This window comes from Erithacus rubecula (assembly GCF_903797595.1).
Source record: "Erithacus rubecula genome assembly, chromosome: 1".
In the NCBI taxonomy this organism is placed as follows: Eukaryota; Metazoa; Chordata; class Aves; order Passeriformes; family Muscicapidae; genus Erithacus; species Erithacus rubecula.
In genome coordinates, this window is record NC_136658.1 from 733,464 (window position 1) to 747,119 (window position 13,656).

The 13,656-nt window shown below is 40.5% G+C and overlaps 1 protein-coding gene across 2 annotated transcripts in view; it reads right to left on the minus strand.

The window, feature by feature from the left end:
- FCHSD2 (FCH and double SH3 domains 2) overlaps window positions 1-13,656 on the minus strand; it is a 114,783-nt gene that overhangs the window by 49,081 nt on the left and 52,046 nt on the right. For both annotated transcript variants that reach the window (XM_079321409.1, XM_079321408.1), the window contains exons 4-8: window positions 7,002-7,078; window positions 5,772-5,916; window positions 2,826-2,959; window positions 1,890-1,944; window positions 1,395-1,523 (exon numbers count right to left, since the gene is read on the minus strand). In XM_079321409.1, coding sequence (XP_079177535.1) covers window positions 1,395-1,523; window positions 1,890-1,944; window positions 2,826-2,959; window positions 5,772-5,916; window positions 7,002-7,078 — 540 coding nt within the window. The remainder of the gene's footprint in view (window positions 1-1,394; window positions 1,524-1,889; window positions 1,945-2,825; window positions 2,960-5,771; window positions 5,917-7,001; window positions 7,079-13,656) is intronic.

Here is a 13,656-nt window from a genome sequence, read left to right on the forward strand (position 1 = left end):
CAAGAGACCCAAATTTACAACCCTTCATTAAAAACACACTTTTGTTTACCAGACAAAGAGATTCAGCTGCTATAAATATCTGAGAGATGCAGAAAAATAAACCCTGAGTGTTGTCCTTTCCTTCCAGAGTAATTTGGCTACATGAAAGCACTTAGGCTTTCAGTAAACCACAATTATTTATATCAAAGAACAAGTTGTAAGGGTTTTTTTTCTGTATGAAAAAAAAAGATTCAGCTTGAGAAAGGCTTGAAAAAAAACTACCAAGGCTATTTGCTCATTTTTAAAAATGATTTCAAACACCCTTTTTGTTTGTTTTGTTGTCAACATATTCAATTCCCTTCTGGAACTGCTCCCAAGTAAGAGCATTAAGTGATGACAGCCAACCATGCATGTAAGTATGGAATTATCTTATGTAAGCATCAATTAATAATTTTATCTGCACCAGGCACAAGGAAATTCTTTACAAGCATTTCCATGTACTAAACATTTAGTCAGCACAAATATGTACATTTTACTAAAAGAGAAACACACACAGGGAAAAACAGGAGAACTCCTTTGGTGCTCTCATTTTTTACCTCACTTTCCTGCTTTTCATATCAACATATCAATATTGCCCTCCCCCAAAATGCAAAGGCATGCTGATAATGCAGGGATTTGTTATAATTCTATCCAATTTCTCCAATAAAACAATTCAAAATGCAAATGACAGACCTCTAATTCACCCTGCCTGGAAATAGTTGGTAAAGAGCAAATTAAAGTTTGAAAATGTCAGCATGTGAAATGCAGGCAGATAAAGCGTGAAGTGGATGATTTTACAATTGATCTGTAACTCTTGAATTCAAAGGCACAGGAATACTGTACATTTAATTAATTCTAGGGTGATATTCAAGAAAAAAACAACTGTGAGCAATCAGATTTGAACTTTTTAAAGTGTGTCATTTCCTCTGAGTTCAAGTAGCTGTTCCTGCCTTGACCTGGCAAACTGCCACAGGTGAGAACAAGAATGCCAGCTGCTGTTCCCTAAAATCCACAGTTTGAAAAACAAGATATTTAATAACTCCAGCTCATTAATCACACCATGAAGAAATGTTCTGATCAGACACAAAATAAAAAGGATTATGGGATATGGTACTAAGGAACTAAAAGAACTTCCAGTTTCTTTACAACAGGGCTTAGTTTGACAGACCTGACTCCTCTATCCAAGTTTTACCCACCTGAGTTTTTCAGACAAGAAGTGAATTAAAAAATGAGAAGTGACAGCTCAGTTTTGGGGCCTGAAAGCTGCATGCACCTTTTTAGACTCCACTGCAGGCTCTACCTTGTGGCACCTCCCTGGGGAAGGCAATGCAGGACTCTGCCAGGTGTTCCCAGCTGCCAGAACCCAGCTTCCTTACCTTCATGATGTTGAGGAGGTCTGTCTGATAGTATCGGTCCTGGTGTGCATTGGCAGCTGCCAGAGTCAGCAGATAATCATTCCTGGCATGGATGGCCTTGGAATTGCACTCGGACCGTCGGGCTTTCAACTGCAACAGGGGGAACTCAGCTCAGAGTGGGAGTCAGCGAGCACACAGCAACAGCAAACAAAAAAAAATAAATGTGTTCATGCAGTGGGAGCTGTGGGGTGTTCATAGCTTTTAAGCCTTCCTAATGATGAGGGGAGTCCTGATGGATTTTTCTCTCCTGCAACTGGAATTTCACATGTGGTCTTCAAAGAACAGTTGTAACTCAGAACAAGAAAATAAATTCCTTGCATATATTCCATATACTCTGCCCAGAGAATGCTCTTAGCTCATCCTTTGTCCTACCAATTTCCCTTCACCTCTACATTCCAGATAATTTGGGGCATTTGCCTCGTGAAATGAGCAGCAAAATCCAAGTTTTATACTCACCTTCACACTTGCCTTCTGCAAGCTTATTCTTGACTGGAAAAGACTAAGTTTGGACCTGGAACAGAAATGAGTAGAAGAAATTGAATTACTGCCTCACAACGTTTCTACAAAAGTATTTTTTTTTTTTGCTGTCTGAAGGATGGTGGTTTAAAAAGTAAACAACAAAACAAAATCAAGTCAACAGCTATTTTAATCTGAATAACACTTCAGTATAAATCTGCTGCAAAACTCCCAAGCTCAAATTTTCAGTTGTTTTTGTTTGTTTGTCTATGTTTGTTTACTTTCTTCAGGTATTACAGGTAATTTTATTGAAATTCTTTTCACCATCCCTCAGAAACACAAAAAAGATCTCTATGGATGCCATCACTTCATTCCCAGAGACCAATTCTGAGTAACATCTAAAAACAAAAATTAAAGAAAAAAAAGTGAAAAAGGGGTGTGGTAAACTCCCATAAGACAGGCCAGACTCCAAACCCAAAACATGTGTTGCTGGTTTTCCTGGAAGGAAGGAAATCACCCTCTTTAGGATGTTAAGGAACAGAAAAAAAAGCTAAAGCCTCAAAAATTTATCTCAAGAAATGAAAAACAGTGTCCTGCTGTCTCTCCCCCTCTAAATGGACTGATAGCAAATTTGAGATGTGGACAGAAAAGGAAGTCAGGAGGCTTTAATATCAAAAAAGTGCCAGCTGACACACTGTCCATAGAAAATGCCAATTTAAAGCTGTTACTCCAACTTCCTTCCTACAAAAATCAACACAAACAAGTTCTAATTTCCTCTCAGGGTGTGCTTGAGATAGCTACAAAAATGTATAGAAGCAAAATGCAAAGGAAACCTGGCAGAATCTCGCTGAAAGCCAAAGATCAAGTGCAAAAACTAATGCAAGTGTGCTTTTTGGGGCTGCAATTATTTCTACATATGCCATTATAAAAACATACTTGGCCTCAATATCAGCTTTCTCCCGCACCGCCTGAGCCATCTGTTCAGTCTCAAAATATTTCTTTTTGCCTTTAGCTAAATCTTTGACTGTCTCCTGCAATTCAGCTTGGATCCTTGTCAGCTGGTCCACACACTGAAAGAAAAGCATTCAGGAAAGAAAGTGTTACTTTTTTTTTGTATATAAATAATATTATCATCATTGTTCTGCTGTTTTTTATGGTGTTTTATAGGGAAGGATGCAATCTTCAAGTCACTCCTGGTCAATTATTCATGCAGGTCTTTTGAAACTGATCAGAACATAAAACCTTCTCTCTCCCTTTCTTTCTGCTGATGTTTTAACTGTTGTGATAACCACAAATTAAACATAAAAGTTCTGAAAGCTTTGGATGAGGTCATTAGTCGAAGTCATCGGAACACAACTGGGAAAAATCCAAAAGCAATCTACTGGAAGTGATACTCAAAAAAATGATTAATCTTCCCTTCTTTAAAATTTAAAACATGAGGCAAAAGCTGCCACACAAAACACAACACAACAGGAAGAAAAATGATTATATTCAGCAATTCTTCAGACACTCTGCCAGCTTAAGAAAAGCCCCAACAAAGTGGGAAAGGATCTCTGCTAAGCAGGATCTAGGTAAGAAAACCAATGCACATCATCAATGTCTAGAATTAAAACTCTTTTTAGAAGAGATTACTAAAGATTTTCTTTTACCCAAACTGGATTAATCACAGGGGAGACTGATAGTCCAGTGGATTTCCATTTAATGACAGACATCCCAGGCTGGATGTGGCCAGTGAAGGCTCCAGCAGTGCCCAGGGGTGAGTTCAAGGAAACCAAATTGCCTTGGAGTCCTTCAAACACCCCCCCAAAGGTCCCAGCTCTCTTGACACCATCATATCCCCTGGCTCCCCTCATTCCAGGTGCCCTGGTGCTTCACATGCCTCCAAAACCCCTCAGCTTCTTCATTACACTAATTATTAATGCTATTATTATCATTAATAATTTAACTATTATTGCTGTTATTAATGTAACCTCCTTGGGGAGCACTGCAGGGTGAACAAGGCACAGTAATCCAACAACATCACATTAACTTCCCCCTGCTCACTGCTAAAAAATCACTCCCAGCCTTCTGTAGAAAACAAACTGGAATTGCTGCTCTTCTCACCACACAATCCTGCTCTCCCTGAAGCTGTCAAATTGCTATAAAGCACAGGAAAATTCCCACTAAAGCCACTGTCTGATGTGTGCAGACCAATAAAGCAATGGGCTCCAGAGGGGAAATTCCCTACAGGCTGGTTGGGGGAGTGGTGGAAGGCAGAATTTGGATTTTTGGAGACTTCTGTGTGCATCACTGAAAAATGAAAGGTAAAAAAAATCTGTATATAAGGGATGGCTGACAAAGACCAAAAAGCCTGTGAAAAGGACTGGGATTTTGCAACATCACAGGGGATTCTGATGCCTAAAATCTCCTGCCAGTATCAAAGAATTAAAATATCAAATAACCCCAGCTGTTAAAAAGATCATTTGAGAAGAGTTAAATAATCTTGGTTTGTATCCCTATAGGATAAAAAATCATCAGGAGACTGGATGCCACTTTAGATGGGTATTCCCATGTAACCTTACAAAGATTTTGCTGACTGAATTTTAATTTTGTTAAGCTTTTGTCTGAAGGGAGGTCAGAACAATTCTTTCTCTGTCCATTATGTATCTGTTAGGGAATTCAAAGGGAAGGGTGAGAGACTGCACTGTGTAAAAACAATAAACTGGTTGTGTAGGAAAATTAATCCTGCCAAGTGGATGATAATTCCATGTTGTAGGAAAAGCATATCACTGTCAGAATACTCTGAACCAGAATGCTGCCTTGATAATTGTAATAACTTCTGCTGATTCAAAACTGCAGGAATAAAGGAATTTCTATGACTTTAAAAAATTTAAAGATCCCACTTCTGCTGCTGACTCATAAACACTGAACTATCACCACTTGCAGAAGAACAAAGTACAATTATTTACCAGTAAGAATGCCCTAAAATTGCCACAGTGTTTTTTGGAAAGCTTCACATGACAATAAAATTCCACAGGACAATAAAACAGCATTAATTAAGTTAATTTTTTCTCTCACAAAGCAGACATTGCACATGATTCAGAAACTGAGAGCTCACATTACACGAAGATCTATTTAAATTTGTAACCAAGTATTTTACAAAACACTCCCAGAGAACACAGAACTAGGTAAGTCACTGTGGAAAAAGGACAGGAAAAAAATGTCTGTTGTTTGGGTCTGTTTCTTCATCTTTTGTCATTCAAGGGACACTTTGCACTATTTCAGGTTTCTCCAAGCCCCATCCAGCCTGGCCTTGGACATTTCCAGGGATCCAGGGGCAGCTTCTCCCTGCCACCCTCACAAATGACTTTCAAATGAAACAGCAATTAAATGAAGATCCAGCTCACTGGAACTGCACTATTTTCTCTGCAGGGATAATTACTGCTAATTAAACAGATAATTAAAGCAGCTTTTGGAGCACTTACTTGTGATACTGTTGCAGAAGGTGGCTGGACAATCTCCACTCCCCATCCTGGAGATGGCTCAAGCCATTCCTTCAGGTTTCAGATGGATCTTTTCTTAAAATCAGAACTTTTCCCAACAAAAACCACCTGCAATTGTCACTGCAAACCCAATGCAATTTCTACAGCACAGTGTGAGATTTGCTGGGACATGCTGGACCAACAGGTAACACAATTTTAGAAGACTCATTTCCAAGCAGTTATAATTTGGGATAACAGCTCAGAATTTTTATCCCTCTCCAACAAGCTGGAACTGTACATGATGTACAGATGAAGAGTACTTACATTTTTTTAAAAGTGCCAAAATAAAGGATTTTTAAAAATTCTTTTTCCCTCAATAAAAAATTGCAATAGTTTAAGGGATTTATTAAAGCACAAATACCTTCTTCAGCTGCTGCTCCTTAAAGCACCGGACACTCCTGGCTGGTTCAGAAATTAAATTTTTATAGTTCTCACAGATATTGAGTCGGGACTGGGCCACCTGCATGGTGCCTTCCAAGAGTGATTTCCAAACTGAGTACATGCTCCTAAAATAATGAAACACAGAGAGGGTGTGGGAAGCAAGGAAGGGAGGTCAGGTGTTCCACTGAAAATTCAGATTTATAGCATCTCCTGAATTGGAAGGATCCTCCACAAGGATCAGAATCCAGCTCCTGGGCTGGTTTATGTGACAGCAGCACACATTTTTCCAAGAACTGCTTTTAAAACTGAATCTAAAGAACAATCCTTTAGGCAGAACTAGCAAATATCTCCACTTTTAACAAAACTTTTAATGGAAACTGTACCAATAATAAAGATTTTCCCCCCTGTTCCTGTCTTGTGATTCAACTTGTTGCCAAACATTTTGGGTTCAGTGCTTGGTGATGGGTAGGGAGGGCTCTGGAGAAGATCTCTGGCACTGTGGGATCTCCTGCCATGGAAGGGGCTGGTGGTGTGGCAATGCTTTATGTACACTTGAGACTGATAATTCAGTTTATTTCGTTCTAAACACACAACCTGTGTGAGGGTGCTGAAAGTCCCAAACACAAATCTGTCAATTTCTTCCTGTTTGAAATGAAACTTGTTGGAACACAAAGAAGACATTAAAACAAAGCTTATTCCAAATATTTAGGAGGTGCTGCTCAAAGGCCTTCAGCAAGTGAGTTATTGTTTTATCCACCTTCCATGTTAATGAAATCAAGTTTTGTAAACAACCATCTCTTGCTTTGCCTCCTCCCTGCTGTCAGATCTTCACAAAGAACAACCTCATAAAATGAAATCTCTTCCTGTCTTTCCCTATGAAACAATCCACACACACTTATCCCTTTAGCCTTATATTATTTACTAAAATCTATATTCAGATGACAGCATTAATGCCCAAACAGATGCAAATCACAGTTGTTGTCCTTTCAAGCTGTTTTGTCTCTCCCATCTTCCTAAATATTCAAGTCATAAACATCTATTTAAGACTAATTCCAGGAAAACAAAGCTTCTTTTTTAACTGGCAATGCTCTACTACAAAGGAAAAAGAAAATTTAGCTACAGAAAAGCAGTGATTCATTGTTAAGTAAAATAATGAGACATACTGAAATGATAAATACAGCAATTTTGAGATACCCCACTGGTAAATTACCTATAATCACTTCGTTCCTCAGCTCTTATCCCAAGCCAGTCCTTCTTTAAGTATTGGCTAGCCAGCTTCTGAATGCTCTGTTAAAAGAAGGGGGGAAAAAAAAGGTAATTAAAATCTCATTTCTGCTCTTATGTCAGACAAATGAAAACTCAAAGAAGCAAAAAGCCATCTACAGCTCCTGCAAATGTGCAGTGGCAGACTCAGAGGTGAGAATGCTGGAAGGGAAAGGGCTGAACTTGTCCCAGCTGTGAGTATTTTGTATTTCCCTGGAGCAGGACAGGGGCTCCCAGCACCCAGCAAACATTTGCTGATGTACAAGCCCACCCTGAACACCCAGCTGGGATCATCCAAGGCTGCTCTGTTACCCAAGAGCATTACACCAGAGAACAGACTGACAAATGCAACTCACATTTAATTATTAATGCTAATTGCACCCTTCAGTCCCTGTGTTTCATTTTGCACGGCCTCAGGAAATCAATAACAACATTTTTGTGTTCAAGGTCAGAAAGCAGCAGGGTTTCATTTGTAACCACACAGGAGCTGCTGATCCCATTTTCCTCAACAGATCCCTCTGGAATTGGGCCCCATCAATGGGCAAGCACTGAGCACTGTGGAAACCATGGAGCTGGAGTTTGTGAACAGTGAGCACAGTCCTGGGTTTGGGCTCCTGCTGGGGATCCACTCCCATGGAGTGCTCCAGGCTGGGACAGAGGGGCTGGAAAGGATCTGGGGGGCTCAGGGAATGTTGAGGGAATTCCTTTAGGTTAGAGGGAATTCCTTCCCCTTAAGGAAAGGACAGGACAGGACAGTGGTGAGTCCCCATCCCTGAAGGGCTCTGTGGATGTGGCACTGGGGACATGGCTGGGGGGGACCACAGCTGGACTCGAGGACCTTGAAGACCCTTTCCAACCTAAACCATCCTGTGACCACCACAGAAACACCCCCAGCTTTCAGTCCACACAGCAAGGAAGTGGAGACTGGTGAAAACCCCCTTTCCAGCTAGGAACCAACCCCCCAGCAGTATTTTGGAAGAGCAATCCTGAGGAAGAGCCTGGGGTGGGACATCTTTGCCTCTGACCCACTCAACAAGAGGCATAGCCCAGTCTTTGTTATTTACACTTTCCATGCCATGTTTAAGATGCCAAAAACAACCTTCTAATTGCTCATAGAAAAAACACCAGAAGTAGCTCAAGCAGCACAAAATTTATTCATGTCTCACAGCCCACACAGTAGTAAAAATTTATTACCAAGCTATGATTTGATCAATGTGTTCACACAGAAAAATTAAATGTTGCTAATAGACCATTAGTAGCAAAGTCATGCTCCCTAATATTTTTAAAACAATGCAAATTCCATTAGGTAGCTGTTAAAAAATCCCAGATAAAAGGAAAAATAACATTTCCTTTAATCCTGGCAGAGCAATTTGTGATGGGATTTGGAGTTTTATGAGATACCTACACCTGGTGCCAATTCCATGTTTCCACCCCTTCTTCCTCAGACTCCACTACAAGATCTGCCTCAAGATGCTGAGCAAACATTCACAAACAGGAAAAAAACCTCACTGGCAGCTGAGGACAAGCTCTGCCAAAATTAAGGCACAAAAAAAAAGTCACAAGAGGGGTAAATAAAGCTATTTTTGCCCATAGAAATCCTACCACTGATGTCAGCAAATAAACCATAAACCCAATGGGATTAACCATTTATTTCCAAACTGGAAAAACTGAGCAACCACTCAAAGAAGCAAAGAATAAAAAATGAAATCAGTTGTGACTAGTATTGGAAAGGAAAAAAAAACAAACTTTAAAATATTTGCTGTAATACTTCCAAAGGAATCACCACTAGAAAAGGAAAAGAGGGAGATGACCCAAATTAAAAGATCATTGTTAGAAGACTTTGTACATCATATTAACGATACTTTCCAAAACAGTTGTAAGGTTGTTATCTGCAATAATAACTGAGAAGTGCTGATGACAGCAGATGCCCAAAAAACCCATTGCTGATAGCAGAAAGCATGGCAGACACAGCTGATGTAACACTGACATTTGGGACTATCAGGCAATCTCAGTGCTGCTTTTCATTAAGCTGGTTTCCATATCTTGCATCATTTTGATCACTTCTCTTTATCCCAGCAGCTTTCTGACATGATTTTTTTTTTTCATGATTTTTGTTTGCTAAGTCCTCTTCTGGCAGGCAAACACTCCACAACAGAAAGGCTTTAGTATCTCTATCTACTTTGCTTATTCTTGGAGAAAAGCAAGGTTATTCCCAATTAAACTGACTTCATGGAAGTGTGGAAGCCACTTTTAGTAATCAACAGCTGCAAATTAACACTATCCATTAGCAGCAAGAAAAAGTCACAGTTTTATTATGTATCAATTCTGATTGCCAGGCCCATCCATTGCTTATGTGCAAGACAGCTTTGCTTTATTTTACTTTTAAATGGGAAAAGAAGTGTTGGGAATGTTATACCATTGTCATTATTGTGAGGTGCAGGCACCGTGAAAAATTCTGTTTTATTTTAGCACTGCTGGTTCTTCCAAAATAAATTTGACAGCTACACCAAGACTCGCCTGCCAGTGTAAAAACAGCCTTTGGACTGATAGCAGATATTTCCAAACCCTTATTTTTAGCTGTAAGAGAACAAGACTGTATGGGCCATTCACTGATGATCCTTGTGGGTCCCTTCCAGCCCAGAATATTCTGTGAAATGAATGAAGGAATCTATGAGGACTGGCTGAGGATGAAGGGAAATTGTCAACACAGAGATTCCTCCAAATAAATACAGAACAAAAAAACCTCACACAACCCAAATGTAAAAGCTGTACATTCTGAAGAATGCTTTTAACTATAAAAATGAAGAAACTAGATCTATCCAAAGCAAGAAATCTCATGCACTTCCCCTTTGCCCTTGGCTTTTTTTCTCAAACCAGTGAGATTTGACACAATTTCAGGGAGCTCAGGGAGCCTGACTCACTCAAACACAACCAAGTGGGGCCAAAAAATTCAGGAGGCAGCTTCATCAATCACACAGATGTTTGCTTCACAAGCTTCAAGGGTAACTTGGAAGAGATTTTACACCCTTGCCAATCTCTTGGAAACACTAGGACAGGGAGCAGAAAATGCAAGACAGCCTGAGAGGTGAGAACTCTGGTTTTTGAACACAGCAGAACCATTCAGTATCAGCACCCAAGTCTGGAACAGCCATCCCACTGACTGTTTCAAGTGATATTTTATTTACCAGAGCTGAATTCAATAATGTTTAATGAGAATGAAGGGAGCCAGGCAGGGATTCTGAGGTGAAGCTGCATCCCTATCCCTGCTGCTTCTCCTTCCTCAAGATGGGATATTCTTCCTACCATCAGATGACTCTAATCCCACAAAATATGGGCATTCATTCATTCATTCACAATTTTGTTCCAAGATGCTTCATTTCTCTTTTTATTTTCAGATATTTGAAACATGACAAGAAAGCAAAGGAAACAAAGTGGGAAGCTAAAAAATTCATGTACAGCAGTTAAATATCACCTCAGGCACTCCTGCAATCAGCTTTAGCAAAGGAAACGTCAAAGCTCTTCTCATTCACTTTGTTCATTTGTTAAAACTGTTGCTTCATTTGCAGCATCTTCATTCTCTCCAAAATGACTCAAATGAGATATAATCTAACTTTTCCTTCCTCAGCTCTCCTTAAAAAAAAACAAACCCTGGCACTAAGTTTGTCCCTTTTTTCCAAAGGCTTCACAGTTTTCAAAGACAGCACTTACAGTGCTAAGACAGGAAATGATCAGAGGATAAATCCACTGCAGCCAAGCTGACTAGACCTAGAGCCAATTTCAGATTTATTCATCAGAATATCCTCTAACCTATTATATTCCTGACCTTTCATCAGACCAGGATCCATAGCTAACCTAGGAATTCATGTTCTGTATTACTTGGCACAAAACCAGTGTCAGAAGTTTCTTTCTCTGGTTTATTAGGAGTCTCCCATATTATGAATACCCTGACAGATTTTAAATAATAAAACCATACTTTAGTAAGCTTCCAAATGCTGCTTCTCTGAATTCTCCTGTCTTTGGCTTCCAAATTCCAGGATTTCAGGTATTAAGAAAAATTAATTGTAATCTCCATGATGTGACACTGTGGCTAATCACAGATACTTCCAACTCTGAGCAGGTTACAAACCAGAATAAATCCAGTTACACCAACCAAGCTCAGCATTCATGTGCAGAAATTATTTTCACTTTCTAAATTACATATTTTAAATTGCTACACTAGGGATATGTTTCTATTTGGAAGCATTCCAGGTTATTTTTAAGGCCTTTTGCTAAATGACTCCTTTAAAAATGTCTGTGCTGATGTTCTTACTGCACCAAACAGTATTTATCCAGTGAGAGTATTTCAGGCAGCCTGAAGTTTAGGGACTCTCTTCTCACAATTTTTAGCTCTACAACCCCTGAGGAATTACAATAATCCAAGCAAATAAAAATCCTCCAGCTTTCCAGGCACCAAGTCTGAGTAAAATTACCCCATCTTTGAGCGTGAAAGTTGGAAAACAGCAGAAGACTGATTTTATCAAAATACAAGGAGCTCCTGTTTAAACCATCTAAAATTATACTTTCTTAGACTTTAAATAACTTTTCCTAGATTGTGAAGCTGTTTTACATAAATTCAGAGTTATTTTTCAGAGCTGGCTTTCTTTAAGCCCCTATGAAATTGTTAGAAAACCTCAGGAAGGGGCAGAGCCTCAGATTGTATTACAAGATACCAGGAGGTTTCCACCACATCACTTCTCCCTGGAGCCAAAGGCACATGAGCAGCTCTGGAGAAGAAGTTTGGTTGTCTTTTGGTTCACAAGGCTGTGCTTCCTGAGCAAACCCCATTCCTAAGAGATAAACCAAAGTCCTGGGTCACATTTAGGATGGGGAACCACTGCTTTACACAGCTCCTTATAAACCAGGTTTCTTTCCCACCCTACTAGACAATGTCATTTTTGGCTGAGTTAATTTTTAACTTTCAGGTAAACTTTTAACAACCTTGGACTTTGATCTTTAGACAGATCTAAAACCTAAAATAGGGAAATTCATGAGGTTCCACAAGGCCAAGTGCAGGGTCAGGGCAATGGCAGGACACAGGGAATGGCTTCCACTGCCAGAGGGCAGGGTTAGGTGGGATAGTGGGCAGGAATTCCTCCCTGGGACAGGGTGGGCAGCAGCTGTGGCTGTCCCTGGATCCCTGCAGGAGTCCAAGGCCAGGCTGGACAGCCTGGGATACTAGAAGGTGTCCCTGCCCATGGCAGGGGGTTGTAATGGAGGGGGATTAAGATTCCTTCCTGAAATTAAGACTGAAGAGAATGAAGTCATGACAACCTGTTTTCCTCCACACACAGGTCTGATTGCCAGCATTAATTCCAAGTTTCCCAGGACACAAACACCACATTCCACCCAAATCCCACCAAACGATGACAAACCAGCTCTTCTGCCATTGCCTCCAAAGGGGAACCAGCTGCAGATGGGCTGGACCCTCCAGCCTGCCCAGCTCAGGGACACCAGTGGCACATCCTTCCTCTGCCCCACACTCTGCTGAAGCAGGACATGGGGACAGGCTGTCACCTCCTGGCCACCATTCCCTGCTGCTTTCAGGGGTCCCAGCCTGAACCACCCCTTTGACATGAGTCTGGGGCAACTCCTGTGGGGTTTTAACCAGTGCTGCTCTCAGCTGCAGGGGTTTTTCTTCTCTGTTTGAACTGCTAAGAAATATCACTTTCAACAAGCACCAAGCTGGCTCTAAGAACTCCTGGAATGCTGATAAGCCCTTTCCCCCCACCCAAATGGAAGCTCTGTGCTGCTGGACAGACAGACAGACAACAGGATCATGATGTGGAGCCTTGGGAAAAAGAAAAGCCCCAGTTAGAACAAAAAAAGAAGTGCAGCTTCTCAAATTCTCACCTTCCCCATAATTATCTCCACAAGTTCTGTTTTGCTCAGTGAGACCAAAACCAGGTACTTCCCAGTTTTGTAACATGTGAGGAGCATAGCAATAATTCCCAAATTTCCCATCATTCAGATCTTGGGTGGCTGATGGAGGATGGCAATAACCTCACCTTCCACAGTATTTTTTTGGCTGGAGAACACTGTGCAGCCACTGCCATACTAAGCAGAAGGATCAGGATAGGATTTCCTAAGCAAAGTCTGAACTATGGATTCAAATCTGTATTAACTAGTTCACTTGACACATGGAATCAGTTCAAAACGTTTGCACTAGCTCAAGAAGCAGGAGGAGCTACAAAGGGAAGGTCAGAGTAAACCAGGAATGGTGAGTGACCTCTCTGTCCTGTTTCAAACAGCCACAAAAAGTTGTATTTAAGACCAACAAGTCATGGCTGCAACACTGTGGGCTCTCTCATCCTCACAGTAGGACTTGCCACTGAACATAATTAACAGTGACTATGCACAATTAATGTTTTTTTAAAAATAATGCCGTGCAGGAGGATTCCATTTTTAAATATTTACTATTTTGAGAGAAACCTTTCTGAATTTGTTTCACTCTCCACAGTGCTGCCACTGAAGATACCCTGTGCTATTCCCTGCAAGTGTCTCTCCTATTCTGTGGGAACTTCTTAATTAAAGGTTCACATGATTACAAAGCACTGATACAGCTC